General features: G+C 47.5%; 1 protein-coding gene across 7 annotated transcripts in view; it reads right to left on the bottom strand.

The window, feature by feature from the left end:
• Positions 1-18,388, bottom strand: part of DOCK3 (dedicator of cytokinesis 3) — a 694,815-nt gene that overhangs the window by 112,111 nt on the left and 564,316 nt on the right. For 6 of the 7 annotated variants that reach the window (XM_054034104.1, XM_054034108.1, XM_054034105.1 and 3 more), the window contains exons 24-26: positions 17,496-17,688; positions 7,237-7,364; positions 4,346-4,492 (exon numbers count right to left, since the gene is read on the bottom strand). In XM_054034104.1, coding sequence (XP_053890079.1) covers positions 4,346-4,492; positions 7,237-7,364; positions 17,496-17,688 — 468 coding nt within the window. The remainder of the gene's footprint in view (positions 1-4,345; positions 4,493-7,236; positions 7,365-17,495; positions 17,689-18,388) is intronic. The other variant, XM_054034107.1, reaches the window with a different exon arrangement.

Below are 18,388 nucleotides of genomic sequence, written 5' to 3'. Positions count from 1 at the left end.
TGGGCCCCTTACTGAATGAGGGAGGCAACCTAGTGACCGAGGATGTGGAAAAAGCTAATGTACTCAATGATTTTTTTGCCTCTGTCTTCACGCACAAGGTCAGCTCCCAGATTGCTGCACTGGGCAGTACAGCATGGGGAGAAGGTGGCCAACCCTCTGTGGAGAAAGAAGTGGTTCGGGACTATTTAGAAAAACTGGACGTGCACAAGTCCATGGGGCCGGATGCGCTGCATCCGAGGGTGCTAAAGGAGTTGGCGGGTGAGATTGCAGAGCCATTAGCAATTATTTTTGAAAACTCATGGCGATCGGGGGAGGTCCCGGATGACTGGAAAAAGGCTAATGTAGTGCCCATCTTTAAAAAAGGGAAGAAGGAGGATCCGGGGAACTACAGGCCAGTCAGCCTCACCTCAGTCCCTGGAAAAATCATGGAGCAGGTCCTCAAGGAATCAATTATGAAACATTTAGAGGAGAGGAAAGTGATCAGGAACAGTCAGCATGGATTCACGAAGGGGAAGTCGTGCCTGACTAACCTAATTGCCTTCTCTGATGAGATAACTGGCTCTGTGGATGAGGGGAAAGCAGTGGATGTGTTATTTCTTGACTTTAGCAAAGCTTTTGATACTGTCTCCCACAGTATTCTTGCCACCAAGTTAAAGAAGTATGGGCTGGATGAATGGACTGTAAGGTGGATAGAAAGCTGGCTAGATCGTCGGGCTCAACGGGTAGTGATCAATGGCTCCATGTCTAGTTGGCAGCCGGTTTCAAGTGGAGTGCCCCAAGGGTCGGTCCTGGGGCCGGTTTTGTTTAATATCTTTATTAATGATCTGGAGGATGGTGTGGACTGCACTCTCAGCAAGTTTGCAGATGACACTAAACTAGGAGGCGTGGTAGATACACTAGAGGGTAGGGATCGGATACAGAGGGACCTAGACAAATTAGAGGATTGGGCAGAAAAAAACCTGATGAGGTTCAACAAGGACAAGTGCAGAGTCCTGCACTTAGGACGGAAGAATCCCATGCACTGCTACAGACTAGGGACCGAATGGCTAGGTAGCAGTTCTGCTGAAAAGGACCTAGGGGTCACAGTGGACGAGAAGCTGGATATGAGTCAACAGTGTGCTCTTGTTGCCACGAAAGCTAACGGCATTTTGGGCTGTATAAGTAGGGGCATTGCCAGCAGATCGAGGAACGTGATCGTTCCCCTTTATTCGACATTGGTGAGGCCTCATCTGGAATACTGTGTCCAGTTTTGGTCCCCACACTACAAGAAGGATGTGGAAAAATTGGAAAGAGTCCAGCGGAGGGCAACAAAAATGATTAGGGGTCTGGAGCACATGACTTATGAGGAGAGGCTGAGAGAACTGGGATTGTTTAGTCTCCAGAAGAGAAGAATGAGGGGGGATTTGATAGCAGCCTTCAACTACCTGAAGGGGGGTTCCAAAGAGGATGGAGCTCGGCTGTTCTCAGTGGTGGCAGATGACAGAACAAGGAGCAATGGTCTCAAGTTGCAGTGGGGGAGGTCCAGGTTGGATATCAGGAAAAACTATTTCACTAGGAGGGTGGTGAAACACTGGAATGCGTTACCTAGGGAGGTGGTGGAGTCTCCTTCCTTGGAGGCTTTTAAGGCCCGGCTTGACAAAGCCCTGGCTGGGATGATTTAGCTGGGAATTGGTCCTGCTTTGAGCAGGGGGTTGGACTAGATGACCTCTTGAGGTCCCTTCCAACTCCGATATTCTATGATTCTATGAAAAGCCTTACAGATCTTGCAGCGCTCAATCTGGTGCGATTCCCCCAAATAGCGGATACACGAGTCGTGGGGATCACTGATTGGCATAGGCTTGCGGCACATGGCACAAGCTTTAAACCCTTGGGCCAGGGCTGGTGCTGGAAACAACTTCCAGACACCTAAAACAAAGGAAGCTTAACTATGTACTATAAAGAAGTGCTAACTACTGGTAACTATTAACTACAGATATCTGCTAACCACTGATAACTGCTACAACTGTGCTAAGGGATCACTCACAAGCGAGCGAAAGAGTTGTTCCAACGCCAGCACGGACAGTAAGAAGGAACTGAAGGGGAGTCGGGTCGGCAGGGGTATATATGCAGCAGCATAGAGGCGCCACTCTAGGGGGCTCCCCTGCCGACCCGACGGCAGCCGCTAAGGAAAAAAGTTTCCGACGTCCGTGCACGCAGCGCGCGCACACCTAATGTGGAATGGACGTGAACAAGCACGCGAAGAAGAAGTTCATTTGCAGAGATTAAAAATACTGTATGACAAATTATCTCTATTTCCTGTTAATACATAGCAAAAACTCTCAGAAGCTCAGCTGTGTGTGCTCTTTTTTCCATAGGACTTATTACAAATGTCAGAGTTTAAATGGTCAATACTGACAGTCAAGGGCTCTCTCTCCCAGTATGTAGGAGAAGCTGCTCTGAAATCAAGGTCTTACATAGTAAATAATGCTTTGCAGTTATATAGCTCCTTTCACCACAGCCTCTCAAAAGTGCTTTACAAAGGTGAGTAAAAATCCCCATTTTTACACATTTGAAGAGTACAGTATAAAAGGGTTAGGCATTGTGTCAAAGGTAAGGTTGCAAGTCAGTGGCAGTCAGGAATGGTATCTGTCTCCACATTACTAGTTTCCTGCTATGACTATGTCTCCTTGTAGCAATTGTGTCTCTAAGCCATTGAAGCAATTTATTTTTAAACAATTGCAAAGATTTTTTAAGAAGTACCTAATCTTGTGTCTCACATTACAGATACTGTGCTAAATATGAATGTTCATAAAGAATGTTTCTGAAGAGATTTTATATCTGGGAGTGTCCTGGGCAAGTTCCTTTTTCAGATGGACTCAGGTATCTGCCCACATGCTCTGGAATGTTTATAAACTTTTCTGAGCTACTCCAATTAACATTAATACCTTGTCTTTATTAAGAAAAAGGTGTGTTCTGACCATGTGTTAGCTAACAGATGTAAGCGAAAGTATGTAAAATCATAGTGAGGAAAAGGCAGTTGCGGTTGTAACATGTTAGCAAGTGAAGGTAAACCCTAGACTCTCCCCTACAAACTGCCTTGTCTTCATTAGGAATTTACCTTATGTTTGTTACTGCATTTTAGCTAACAAGAGGTTAGGAAACATCTTTGTTCCTAGTGTGGAGGCACTGACTGTACATCTACCTGCTCAACACACTCAAATTCCCAGCCAATTTATAAGAAAATTAACACTGGGTGGAAAGTGTTTTGGAGAAGAGATTGACAACACAAGTGGTGCTGATATCAGCTCAGTATTTGAATCAAGTAAAAATAGGGTTAGGATAGAATATGTAATGCAATGAGTACAGGAAGGGAGAAGGCTGGATGGGAATTTTATTCTTTCCCCCCTCTTTTAGCGAAGGACAAGGAAGAATTCTCATTCCCTCTTTATCCCATGCTCAGGGCTGGCGCTTCCATTTAGGCGACCTAGGTGGTCGCCTAGGGCACCAGGATTTGGGGGGGTGGCAATTCGACGGCGGAGGGTCCTTCCGTGCTCCGGGTCTTCGGTGGCAATTCTGCGGCGGGTCCTTCACTCGCTCCAGGACCCGCCACCAAAGTGCCCCGAAGACCGGGAGCACGGAAGGAACCCCCCGCTGCAGAATTGCCGACAACGACCGGGAGCGCGGAAGGACCCCTGCCTAGGGCGCTAAAAACCCTGGCGCCGCTCCTGCCCATGCTGTTGTGTAATTTGGGCCAGCTGTAAGCGTATTAGCACCCTTTGCAAAGATCAGGTTTGGTGCTATCGTCATCTCTCTTTGCTCCTTTCCTCCCACCCAGCTCAGCAACACACTCGATTCCCTATCTGTTATTTCCTTCTCCTGAAGGATGCACCTGTTTCATTTCTGGGAAGTGATAAGTGTGGATCAGTTGAGCAGAATCTCTCCAGGAACTGAAGTGAATGGCACTGGCCTGCTGGTGAGCAATCATGATATTCCCAATGCTATTTTGGTGCCCATTTAGAGGTGGAGCCCTAAATCATCATCTAATTGGCATCTGCCAGAGACTACCAAATGATAATTTGCAATCATAACTTCAAATGTAATCCAAGACAGTAACTATAGCAAGCAGGAAAGCTTTCTGGGCCCCATCAGTTGCTGATGTAAACGTGAAGCAGCCTGACTAGTACATTGTGACAGATTTTTTTCAGAGTGGAAGGAATGGATTCATGATTGGGAAGGAAAGGAGAGAAAGCTGTGATCGTTCATGCAGGAGAGATGGTAATGAAGTGTAGGTGGTTGTGAGGGAGTGGGATAAAGGGAGCTGAACGTTAGAAAAGCAGGAAATAGAACCTGATTGTTAGTTACTAACAGTGATTTCGGCTGTGCACTGCGGGCAACGCTGCCCTCTTACCGCCTCCTGAGACTGCGATTTACTCATGATAGTAAGCAGAGTCTGTAAAAGTACATCCAGGAGGCTCTCCACCATCATCTCAACCTCCTCCACTACATCTGCCTCCTACAGTGAGCAGTAAAAAAACAGACAATTAGTAGCTGAGGACAGAAATAGCAAGCCAAATGTGCAGCTCCAACCACGCCAGGAACAACCTTCATGATGGGACTCTGATAACTTTAGAGAAGCTTGGGAAGAATTGTTACCAAAAGAGGTTCCTGGAGATGGAGGTTTGGAGGGAGAAAATAAACATCGCCCTACATAGAGGACACTGTCATATGGCTGCAATGTTACAGTATATGACTTCTCACCTCTTCCCTCCCTGTTGGAAGGATATTGGAACACATCAAAAGATATAAATTAGGGCTGTCGATTAATCGCAGTTAATTCACGTGATTAACTAAAAAAAATCGTGATTAAAAAAATTAATCACGATTAATTGCACTGTTAAACAATAGAATACCAATTCAAATGTATTCAATATTTTTGGATGTGTTTCTACATTTTCAAGTATATTGATTTCTATTACAGCACAGAATACAAAGTATACAGTGCTCACTTTATATTATTAATTTTTATTACAAATATTTGCACTGTAAAAATGATAAACAAAAGAAAGTATTTTTCAAGTCACCTCATACAAGTACTGTAGCGCAATCTCTTTATCATGAAAGTGTAACTTACAATGTAGATTATTTTTGTTACATAACTGCACTCAAAAACAAAACAATGTAAAATTTTAGAGCCTACAAGTCCACTCAGTCCTACTTTTTGTTCAGCCAATCGCTAAGACAAACAAGTTTGTTTACATTTATGGGAGATACTGCTGCCTGCTTCTTATTTAAAATGTCACCTGAAAGGGAGAACAGGCATTCACACGGCATTTTTATAGCCAGTGTTGCAAGGTATTTACATCCCAGATATGCTAAACATTTGTATGCCCCTTCATGCTCTGGCCACCATTCCAGAGGACATGCTTCCATGCTGATGATGCTCGTTAAAAAAATAATGCATTAATTAAATTTGTGACTGAACTCCTTGGGGGAGAACTGTATGTCTCCTGTTCTGTTTTACTCGCATTCTGCCATATATTTCATGTTATAGCAGTCTCGGATGATGATCCAGCACATTTGTTTTAAGAACACTTCCACAGCAGATTTGACAAAACGCAAAGAGGGTCCCAATGTGAGATTTCTAAAAATAGTTACAGCACTCGACCCAAAGTTTAAGAATCTGAAGTGCCATCCAAAATCTGAGAGGGACGAGTTGTGGAGCATGCTTTCAGAAGTCTTAAAAGAGCAACACTCAGATGTGGAAACTACAGAACCCGAACCACCAAAAAAGAAAATCAACTTTCTGCTGGTGGCATCTGACTCAGATGATGAAAATGAACATGTGTCAGTCCGTTCTGCTTTGGATCGTTATCGAGCAGAACCCTTCACCAGCATGGACGCATGTCCTCTGGAATGGTTGTTGAAGCATGAAGGGACATATGAACCTTTAGCACCTCTGGCATGTAAATGTCTTGCGACGCCAGCTACAACAGTGCCACGTGAATGCCTGTTCTCACTTTCTGGTGACACTGTAAACTAGAAGTGGGAAGCATTGTCTCCTGTAAATTGTAACCAAACTTGTTTGTCTGAGCGATTGGCTGAAGTAGGACTGAGTGGACTTGTAGGCTCTAAAGTTATACATTGTTTTACTTTTGAATGCAGTTTTTTTGTAAATAATTCTACATTTGTAAGTTCAATTTTCATCAGTAAAGAGATTGCACTACAGTACTTGTATTAGATGAACTGAAAAATATTATTTCGTTTGTTTTTTACAGTGCAAATATTTGTAATCAAAAATAAATATAAAGTGAACACTGTACACCTTGTATTCTGTGTTGTAATTGAAATAAATATATTTGAAAATGTAGAAAACATCCAAAAATATTTAAATGTTATTCTATTATTGTTTAATAGCGCGATTAATCGTGATTAATTTTTTAATCACGCGATTAATTGCAATTAATTTTTTAATCGTGCAATTAATTTTTTTAATCACTTGCCAGCCCTAATATAAATCCATAATCAGAGACCTGTGTACTCCGTGGCACAATGGGACCAACTTCTTTTCCCCTATGTTCTGTGGGAACATTATTTTATTGTTTCTTTCATCCCATTCAAACTTACAGAACTACAGTGCACAGTTCAAAATACTCATTGATGTGACTTATTTTAAACACCATAGACTTCCTCCTTTGGAGTAACCTGGGATATTTCACTGCCCTGTAGGAAACTGTGAACATTTTAAAAAACAACTGAGGTGGCATTCGAGATAAGAGTATCCTAAAGATCAAAGCCACCTGTTTAAATCAGCAGCAATTTCTGAAAATAAGCATGATTTCATTGATCAGCTAATTTTACAGCGTTCTCTTAATATTCATGATAAAGTGCTAGTTACTGTCTCCTACAGAACTGCAAGTGACAGGACTGGGTAGGGCTTTTGAGCACCACAGATAAGTGAGTTCCAGGCTAGGGTGAAGAAAATTAAACAGTATCAGTCTTGCTGGGTTTGTCTGAGGTGTGTGTGTGTGTGTGTGTGTGTGTGTGTGTGTTTTCACAACAAGAACATGCTGTAACCAGAATGCTATGAGTCATACACACAATGGCGGTCGTTCAGTTAAGGAATTCTCTTGCTGCTAATAAAGTTAGAGTTCTGTTATAAAAAGATTCACTGAAAAAGATATATATCCAATAGAAACTATCTCAGATTGTGCTTCAGTAATTTAGTGTTGGAATGGAGAAGACAGATGGGCAGATTACCAAGGAGCTGGCCTTGATAATGGAGAAGATACTACTGAGGATCCCAGAGCAGATGAGTAACTCCTTCTGCTGTCTCAGATGAAGGTGAATGTGATGAAGAACCACAGGGAGCAAGATTCGCCGAGATTCTAAAAGAGGGAAACAAGACTCAGAATTATTCTAGGACAGACCTGAATTTCAGCAACCTTGATATTATCCAAAAATTTTGTACAGTAACTCCTCACTTAAAGCCGTCCCGGTTAACGTTGTTTCGTTGCTGATCAATTAGGGAACATGCTTGTTTAAAGTTGTGCAATGCTCCCGTCTAACGTCATTTGGCAGCCACCTGCTTTGTCCACTGCTTGCAGGAAGAGCAGCCCGGTGGAGATAGGTGGTGGGTGGTTGGAACCAGGGTGGACCGACAACCCCCCCAGTCAGCTCTTCCTATCAGCTCCCCACTCCCCTAAGTTCCCTGTACAGCAGCTGCCCATCATGCTAGCAATTGCAGCTGTCCCTCCCCCCACTGCCATGTGCTGCTCCTGCCCTCTGCCTTGGAGCTGCTCCCTGAGACTCCTGCTTGCTGTGTGGGGGGGAAGAAGAGGAGGGCTAATGTCAGGGTGTCCCCCTCCCCTCTTCTCCTGCACCCCGCTTACCCCATCTTCCATAGAGCAGGGGGGACACACAACAGAGGGAGCTTCCAGGCAGCAGCAGCTGCAGTCTGGTCTCAGCTTGCTGATCTAATTAACAAGGCAGTGTACTTCTGACCCCACTCTTCATACTTAAAGGGGAAATATGCATCTCTCTCTCTCTCTCTCTCTCTCTCTCACACACACACACACACAGAGGGTGTGTGTCTCTGTCTCTGTCTGCCCTCCCTCCTTTCCTGCTGCGTTGTACAGTAGAGTGTGAGAATTAACCCTTGAGGGCTCAGCCAATTGCTAGTTCATCATTTAGCAGTAAGGCACTGGGAATATCTCACCCTCTGACTCCTCCACCTCAACCAAGCTTCATAATCATCATCACTGTGTACCAGTATTAAATTGTTTGTTTAAAACTTATACTGTGTGTATATATATATAGTCTTTTGTCTGGTGAAAATTTTTTCCCTGGAACCTAACCCCCTCATTTACATTAATTCTTATGGGGAAATTGGATTCGCTTAACATCGTTTCACTTAAAGTCACATTTTTCAGGAACATAACTACAACATTAAGTGAGGAGTTACTGTATGTGGAAACCGAGGAAAAGACGGTTACTCACCGTTGTAACTGTTGTTCTTCGAGATGTGTTGCTCATATCCATTCCATTAGGTGTGTGCGCGCCGCGTGCACGATCGTCGGAAGATTTTCTACCCTAGCAACACCGGCGGGTCGGCTGTGGAGCCCCCTAGAGTGGCGCCTTCATGGCGCTGAATATATACCCCAGCCGACCCGGCGCCCCCTCAGTTCCTTCTTGCCGGCTACTCCGACAGTGGGGACGGGGGGCGGGTTTGGAATGGATATGAGCAACACATCTCGAAGAACAACAGTTACAACGGTGAGTAACCGTCTTTTCTTCTTCGAGTGCTTGCTCATATCCATTCCATTAGGTGACTCCCAAGCCCAACTTAGGTGGTGGGGTCGGAGTGAGACATTGCTGTGTGCAAAACCGCTGATCCGAAAGCAGCATCGTCTCTGGACTGCTGCACTAGTGCATAGTGAGCTGTAAATGTGTGGACTGATGACCAAACCGCCGCTCTACAAATGTCCTGGATCGGAACATGTGCCAGGAAAGCAGTCGAGGAAGCTTGGGCCCTCGTGGAGTGAGCGGTGAGGTGCGGTGCTGAGACACCTGCCAGGTCATAGCAAGTCCGGATGCAAGACGTAATCCAGGAGGATAGGCGTTGTGAGGAGACCGGTGAGCCTTTCATTCGGTCGGCCACTGCAACGAAAAGTTGCGTCGTCTTTCTAAAGTGCTTTGTGCGGTCAATATAGAAGGCCAGGGCTCTGCGTACGTCCAGGGAATGCAAACGTTGATCCTGGCGAGTGGCATGTGGTTTAGGATGAAAGACCGGGAGAAATATATCCTGGTTGATATGAAAAGGAGAAACCACCTTAGGGAGAAAGGCAGGATGTGGACGAAGCTGCACTTTATCCTTATGAAAAACTGTGTAAGGGGGCTCAGATGTAAGCGCCCTGAGTTCAGAAACGCGCCTTGCTGAGGTGATGGCTACGAGGAAGGCTGTCTTCCAGGATAGGTACAGAAGTGAACAGGTGGCCAGTGGCTCGAATGGAGGACCTGTGAGCTTGGAGAGAACCAGGTTGAGGTCCCACGTCGGGACGGGCTGACGTTGTTGTGGGTACATCCGGTCTAAGCCCTTGAGGAATCTAACGACCATCGGGTTAGAGAATACCGAGGACGCGAGTTCCCCTGGGTGAAAGGCCGATATAGCGGCCAGGTGAACTCTAATTGAAGATATCGCCAACCCCTGCTGTTTTAGGGAGAGGAGATATTCCAAAATGAGAGGAATGGGTGCCTGCAACGGGGACGTGGCTCGTTGTTCGCACCAACAGGAGAACCGCTTCCACTTGGCCAGGTACGTGGTGCGTGTTGAGGGCTTCCTACTGCTCAGCAGAATCTGTTGGACAGAGTGCGAGCATTGCTGCTCTGCTTGGGTGAGCCATGGAGCAGCCACGCCGTGAGGTGGAGTGATTGCAGGTCGGGGTGACGCAGCCGGCCGTGGTCCTGAGAGATGAGATCCGGACATAATGGAAGCGGGATCGGTGTCTGAACCGAGAGCTCCAACAGTGTGGTGTACCAATGTTGTCTCGGCCACGCTGGAGCGATCAGAATTACCTGTGCCTGGTCTCTGCGCAATTTGAGCAGTACCTTGTGGACCAGAGGAAACGGAGGGAAGGCATAAAACAGGTGGTCTTTCCAGGGAAGGAGAAACGCATCCGAGAGGGAGCCCGGAGCTCGACCTTGTAGGGAGCAGAACACGTGGCACTTCCTGTTGCCTCGAGATGCAAACAGGTCTATCTGGGGAAACCCCCACTTCTGGAAGATGGAATGTATGATGTCCGGACGTATAGACCACTCGTGCGTCTGGAAGGACCTGCTGAGTCGGTCCGCTAGAGTGTTCTGGACTCCAGGGAGGAACGATGCCGTGAGATGGATTGAGTGGGCGATGCAGAAGTCCCACAGGCGAATGGCCTCTTGGCATAGAATTGACGAACGTGCTTCTCCTTGCTTGTTGATGTAAAACATGGCCGTGGTGTTGTCGATGAGAACTAACACACAACGGCCACGTAGGAGATTGAGAAATGCCTGGCACGCCAGGCGCACCGCCATCAGTTCCCGAACATTGATGTGCAGGGCTAACTGGGGTGCAGTCCACAGGCCCTGGGTATGGTGTTCGTTGAGATGGGCGCCCCAACCCAGAGATGAAGCGTCTGTGACCAGGTGCAGAGACGGTTGTGGGGTGTGAAAAGGCATCCCCTCGCAGACCACATTGTGATCTAGCCACCAGGTGAGGGAGGTCAGGACCGAATTCGGGACCGTGACCACCATGTTCAGGCTGTCCCGATGTGGGCGGTATATTGATGATACCCAGGTTTGAAGTGGGCGAAGCCGAAGTCTGGCATGCCTGGTTACGTACGTGCAGGAAGCCATGTGACCCAGCAGGGTGAGGCACGACCTCACCGTGGTAGTTGGGAAGGTCTTGAGCCCTTGAATGAGGTTCTTGATGGTGCCAAAGCGGTTGTCTGGCAGGATGGCTTGTGCACGTCTGGAGTCTAGAACTGCGCCGATGAATTCTATTCTCTGGGTAGGTTCTAGAGTGGATTTGTCCTTGTTGAGTAGGATGCCCAACTCGTTGAATGTGTGCACTATTATGTGGACGTGAGCTTGAACTTGCTCCTTGGTGCGACCGCGTACCAGCCAGTCGTCTAGGTACGGGAACACCTGTATCCCTTGTCGACGAAGGTACGCTGCCACGACAGCCATACATTTCGTGAACACCCTTGGGGACGAGGATAGGCCGAAGGGAAGGACTGCGAATTGGTAGTGCACCGTGTTTACCACGAATCGCAGGAAGCGTCTGTGAGGTGGGTAAATTGTGATGTGAAAATATGCGTCTTTCATGTCGAGGGCGGCGAACCAGTCTCCAGGATCAAGGGAAGGGATAATGGCCCCCAAAGAGACCATGCGGAACTTCAACTTTACTACGAATTTGTTGAGTCCGCGCAAGTCCAAGATGGGCCGCAGACCTCCTTTGGACTTGGGGATCAGGAAGTAACGGGAATAAAATCCCCTGCCCCTTAACTCTATCGGAATCTCCTCTATGGCCCCCATGGCCAGGAGCGTAGAAACCTCCTGTATAAGAAGTTGCTCGTGAGAAGGGTCCCTGAAGAGGGACGGGGAAGGGGGGTGGGAGGGGGGGATAGAAGAAAACTGGATAGCGTATCCCCTCTCCACCGTGCGGAGGACCCAACGGTCCGAAGTTATAAGGGACCAAGCACGGTGGAAGTGGGAGAGGCGATCCCGAAAGGAGGGGGCTGGATCCTGGGGGATGACTGGGGCGCCGTCCTCGACCGCACCTTCAAAAGTTCTGCCTGGGGCCTGAAGGTGGTCTAGGTGGCCCCTGGTTCTGGCCGGGTTGAGGGCCGGTCCACCTTCTTCTACCACCTCGCCCTCGCCTCCGGGCCGAGTCCTGTCTCTGACGAGGCGGGGGGGGGGGGGGTAGAAGCGCTGAGGCTGCGGCCTAAATGGTCTGCGCTGAGGGCCCGCAACATGCATCCCCAGGGAGCGCATGATTGTTCTCGAGTCCTTGAGGCTCTGCAGGCGAGAGTCCGTCTTGTCCGAGAACAATCCATGTCCCTCAAAGGGCAGATCCTGTAGGGTTTGCTGCAGCTCCGGAGGCAAACCCGAAACCTGAAGCCAGGAGATCCTCCGCATAGCGATACCCGAAGCCAGGGTCCTCGCAGCCGAGTCCGCTATGTCCAAGGAGGCCTGCAAGGAGGTCCGAGCCACCTTCTTACCCTCCTCTACCATGGCTCCAAACTCCTCCCTGGACTCTTGGGGAACCAACTCCTTAAACTTCCCCATAGAGTTCCAGGAGTTAAAGTTGTAGCGGCTCAGGAGCGCCTGCTGGTTCGCCGCTCTAAGTTACAGCCCTCCGGCTGAGTAAACTTTACGGCCAAACAAATCGAGTCGCTTAGCCTCCTTTGATTTAGGCGCTGCAGCCTGCTGACCGTGGCGCTCTCTTGCGTTCACTGATGCCACCACCAGTGAACACGGTTGGGGGTGGGTATACAAGTACCCGTAGTCTTTAGACGGGACAAAGTATTTCCTTTCCACCCCTCTCGCTGTGGGTGGGATAGAGGCGGGAGTTTGCCATATCGTAGCTGCATTGGCCTGTATCGTGCGGATCAGGGGTAACGCCACCCTCGATGGGGCATCCGCTCCGAGGATGTTCACGATAGGGTCCTGCACCTCCACTATCTCCTCCGCCTGCAGGTCCATATTACGGGCCATCCTACACAGGAGATCCTGGTGAGCCCGAAGATCTATCGGAGGTGGACCTGTACATGATGTGCCCGCCACTGCCTCATCCTGAGAGGAAGAGGAAGATGCCTCCGGTGGTACAGGATCCAAGGGAGGGTCCTGGTCCCCCTGCTCCTGGGCCGGAGCATCACCTGTGCTTGGGTCCATGGTGTCGGGTGGCGTGGACACGGAAGCCTCCATGCCCCCTGGCGGAGGCCGAGAGATGGTGGACTCCGGGGCCCTTCTAACGGAGTGGCCCGAGCGAGAGGTCGAGGGTATCGGAGCCCCTTGCTCCTGGTGGTACGCCCACGGGGTCCAAAACGACCAGTGAGATGGGCCATGAGAATGGTCCTCTGTCATCTCCTGCCAATGGCCCAAGTCCCGTTCCTCGGCTTGCCCTTGAGGGGGGTATGCCGAACTCGACAGGTCTTCCGAGGAGCGAGACACCGATCTTGATGGCCATGGCGGTGCCGAGATAGACGAAACGATCCCCGTGGGCTGCGGTGCCGCACGGTGCCGGTCCGGAGATGATCTATCTCTACGCGGTGCCGGCGAACGGTGCCGGGACCGCGATCGGTGCCGATGACCTCGTCGGTGCCGGGAGTCGGATCTGGACCTCGACGAGGACCTGGAGTATGCCCGGTGCCGGGAGCGGCCTCTCGACGCCGAGCGTCGACCATAGCGGTGCCGAGAACTACGTCTCGACGTTGATCGGTGCCGACGATCATAGCGGTGCCGAGACGTAGAGCGGTGCTGCGACGAAGATCTTGGCCGCGAGTACGACCAGTGCCGAGGTGATATTCGGCGCCGGGACTGCGAGCGGCGTGGGGACCTGCTTCGGGACCTGGACCGGTGCCGAGGTTCCAGCCCTTGCGATGGAGGGCGCATCAAGGCAGGTTTCCCCCTCGACTGGACCGGGCAAGTCAACGGTGCCGTCGGTGCCGGTGGTTGAGGCGGTGCCGGCTCCGTGAGAGCTATCAAGTCTCTCGCCGCCGCGAAGGTCTCTGGAGTCGACGGGAGTTGTATCACCGCCGGTCTTGGTGGAGACGCTATCTGCACCGGACTCAACGGCCTCGGCGCCGGAGTCGACAGTGCTGGAGGCACCTGTTTTCGGTGCTCCACCGGCGGACTCGGCTCTACCCCCGGCACTGGGGGAGCCGGCGTCTTCGGCACGGAGGCCCCCGTCTTATGGGCTTTTTTATGCCCCGGGGATAATGACCGGCGTCGAGGCACTTGCTGCGCTTGCGGTGCCGACGAGGTCCGGTGCCGGGGAGGCTTGTCCGACGCCACTCGCGTGGTCGGCATGGCCGGTGCTGCCGGGGCACTGCGCACCGAGGCGCTAGGTGCCGGGGCCTGGCTTGTAGAGGGAGTGTCCGGACTAAGTGCCGCCTCCATCAGGAGTTGCCGGAGCCGAAAGTCCCGCTCTTTCTTGGTCCTTGGTCTGAAGGCCTTACAGATCTTGCACTTATCTGTTTGATGGGACTCTCCCAGGCACTTCAGACAGGAATTGTGCGGGTCGCTCGTGGGCATAGGCTTAGCGCAGGAGGCGCACTGCTTGAAGCCGGGAGCGTTGGGCATGAGCCCGGGCCCGCGGCCGGGGGAGAAAGGGGGAGACGACCCCCTTAATCCCCTGGACTACTATAACAACTATAACAACTTTTTTTTTTTTTTTTTTTTAAACTATTTAACTATTTAACTATAAACACTATAACTATAACTATAACTACAACTGCGAATAACTAACTAAGCTAGGGAGAGTGGAGAACAGCTATGCCGCGCTCCACAGTTCCAACGACCGTCAGGGGCGGTAAGAAGGAACTGAGGGGGCGCCGGGTCGGCTGGGGTATATATTCAGCGCCATGAAGGCGCCACTCTAGGGGGCTCCACAGCCGACCCGCCGGTGTTGCTAGGGTAGAAAATCTTCCGACGATCGTGCACGCGGCGCGCACACACCTAATGGAATGGATATGAGCAAGCACTCGAAGAAGAATTAGTATTAATATAGGATGCTGATACAGTAGAATTCACTTAATTGGCCCTCTGATAAACAGCATGCCTGATTAATTGGTGGAATTACTATAGAACAGATTTTCAGTGCAATGCATTTCAATGTCACTAAACAATGAATTAATGGTACATCTAAATGGCATGCCTGATGTTAACTACTGTGAATGTAAAAACAACGAGGAGTCCTTGTAACATCTTAGAGACTAACAAATTTATTTGGGCATAAGCTTTCGTGGGCTAGAACCCACTTCATCGGATGCATGAAGTGAAAAATACAGGAGCAGGTATAAATATATGAAAGGATGGGGGTTGCTTTACCAAGTGTGAGGTCAGTCTAACGAGATAAATCAATTAACAGCAAGATACCAAGGGAGGAAAAATAACTTTTGAAGTGGTAAGAATACTGTGAATATGCTTGCAAACAACAGGTGTGAACTGCCATTTGCTAGAATTAATTTCCTGCTGTGTGGCCCTTTGTTCACTTCATGCTGCTTTTACAGCAGCTCAGTGAGTCAAACTCTGTATATATTTAATTCTTAGGAAATTAGCTTATCTTTATGGGTTCATCACCTTAAGGACCTGACTGTATTCATTGCACAAAATAGTGGAAAGGGTGCAATGTTGGAAGCAGGGAGGTTTTCTGGCTTTTGGGAGGCAAGGCCACACATCAGGATTCTTGCCTGCAGTGAGTTCTGATTGGCCCAGACTCCTCACTGCTAGGATTTCCTTATTCCTTCCTCTAGTATGCCTGGCCAATGGGCTTACCCTATAGAAAGGCTGCAAAAGACTCACGTGCTGGGAGAAAATAGAAATCAGCACCAAAGGCAGCCACATGTTTGAGTGGATAGGTGCAAGGAAAACAGGCCAATAGAAAGAGGAACACCTGCACATCTACCAATGTGATATAGGCCATCGTGTGCCAGCAATGCCCCTCTGCCATGTACATTGGCCAAACTGGACAGTCTCTATGCAAAAGAATAAATGGACACAAATCAGACATCAAGAATTATAACATTCAAAAACCAGTCGGAGAACACTTCAACCTCCCTGGTCACTCGATTACAGACCTCAAAGTCGCAATACTCCAACAAAAAAAACTTCAAAAACAGACCAATGAGAAACTGCAGAATTGGAATTAATTTGCAAACTGGACACCATTAAATTAGGCTTGAATAGAGATTGGGAGTGGTTGGGTCATTACACAAAGTAAAACCTATTTCCCCATGCTAATTTTTTCCCCTACTGTTACTCACACCTTCTTGTCAACTGTTGGAAATGGGCCATCCTGATTATCACTACAAAAGTTTTTTTTCTCCTGCTAATAATAGCCCACCTTACCTGATTACTCTCGTTATATTTAGTATGGCAACACCCATTTTTTCATGTCCTCTGTGTATATATAACTTCCTACTGTATTTTCTACTGCATGCATCCGACGAAGTGGGTTTTAGCCCACAAAAGCTTATACTTTTAAATTTGTTTAAATTTGTTAGTCTCTAAGGTGCCACAAATACGCCTCATTCTTTTTGCTGCTACAAATTAACATGGCTACCACTCTGAAACAGGAAGGAACTGTGATGCTTTCTGTTCATTAGAATGCAATGAGGTTAAGAAGATGTAGGGTTGGCAGGTAAAGGAGGGCTTTGGATGCTGGAATCCCTTGTTAAAGAGAGCAGGAGGAAATGGAGAGGCTAACAGAGAGGAGTCAGGTTTACTTAGCTCCAGCCCTTAGAACCCTAAGGAAAATATATTAACTCATAGGGTTAAAGTATTTAAAGAAACAGAATCCATTGCCTGCCAGTCAGACAACATCACTGCCCTCTTCGATGTGCTTCACTTGTTCCCCCTTGCCACCCACTTTATTAAAGTTTAATCCTCTCTTCCTCATCTTCAAGGCCCTGGCAGACTCAGCCCTGGCTTATTGGATCTCACTGTCTACTGTGTTTCCTCTCTGTCCCTTTCTTTGGACAAATATGCCAGCATCTAAAACCCTTTTGTTTTCTTCTTCCACTCCGGTCTTCTTAACTTCTTTCACGCAGATCCTTATACATGGAATGACCTCCCCAACTCAGTGCACCAGGCTCTCACCTTTTCCTCATTCAAATGCCTCCAAAACACCCATTCCTTTTATAAACCCCATAAATGTGAAAATAAAAATGTTCAGCTTAAGAATTTAAAAAAATATATATATCTAAAGTGACTCTTTCCTGGGTCTCTCATTGCAGCTCCTCTTTCAGTGAGTGTCTTTCGGGCTGCAAGCTTGCTGGGGCAGGGATTGTCTTCATATCTGTGTCATGTTCAATGCAGTTGTAATAAGAAATAATACTAGAGATGTAGCACAGTGTATTCCTTTGAGCACTGATAATGGTAATAATTGAATGATCACTTAATAAGTATGTTTTTAATCAATGGATATGCTAGTTAAGAGTATTGTTCTGTATCCTAAATCTCATGTTTTCTACACTATCTGAGGTCACACAAAATTTATTTATGGGAGCATATCACATAGAGTACACCGCATTCTTCACTGTAGGAAAAGCTCCATATATGTAGAACAATATATACATAAAGCGCATACATACACCAGAAGTACAACATAGCTAACAATTTCTCCAAGTTTATTTGTATTCTTCACTGTATGGTTCTCCACAAAGCAGCTGCAAAAAATGCAATAGGATCCTACTATCACTTTGCTGGATTTACCAGGGGCATTCAGCTACAAGTGTTACAAATGGATGCTACCGTCTTACCCGAGAAAGAAAACAGGCGGCTGTCCACAGTGCGTGCTATAGATTGCAGCTTAACTACATCCATCGACTGTCCGATATGCACTGTACTGGGCATGCTTCCTAGAGTTCCTCTCACAAACTCTGCTACTTCCTGCACGGTGAACATCTGCAATAGCTCATCAAAGATTGCAGGGAAGGAATTCAGTAAAGCAGCCTGAAAAAAGAAAATGAACAAACTATGACAGTTTTGAGTTCTGTAACTAAAGAATAGGGATATTTGTGTGAAATACAAATAAACAATGTAAAAGAGAGTTACGGGTCTGAAAAAAGCTATTTCATTCAAATTGGTGGCTGTTATTCTATCTTTATATCACCATGCAGCTCCCAAAAGCAAAGCACTTCTGGTATGTAAGATCATGCTTTGTTCTGAAGCTTTGCAATATCAACATATTATATAATAAGTTGAGAACAGAGTGATTTAAAAAAACAAAAAACCCACAACAGTACTGGCCATATTATAGCCTCATGGTTTTTTAAGGACAGGAGAACAAAACAGAAAAAATCCCAAACTGGTCCAAATATTTGTTTTTGATTTTATCTTTTAATGGAAAAAAAAAGTGCTTCTGAGTTAAAGAACTTCTATAAAGTTTTTTGCACTGAAACAACTTAATAAGGGAGATTTACAAACCATTCTGAAAGGTTGTTTATAAATAAGATACTCAGAGATCCTTAAAAGCACCACCAACACATGATATTACTGTACTTCTACAACAGTGAGGCAGGGTATTTTTGCATGAAAATTATGCATCATACCATGCAAATAACAGAGCAAAATTATTTCTGTTATAAGGGGATAACTTCAGTAGCTTGGAGTTATCCCTGAAGATATCTCTGGACTGGAGGAAGGACCTCAA

Source organism: Malaclemys terrapin, chromosome 7 (assembly GCF_027887155.1).
Source record: "Malaclemys terrapin pileata isolate rMalTer1 chromosome 7, rMalTer1.hap1, whole genome shotgun sequence".
Lineage (NCBI taxonomy): Eukaryota > Metazoa > Chordata > Testudines > Emydidae > Malaclemys > Malaclemys terrapin.
Note: the sequence above shows the minus strand (reverse complement) of the source record. Positions and strands in the feature narration are given on the sequence as shown.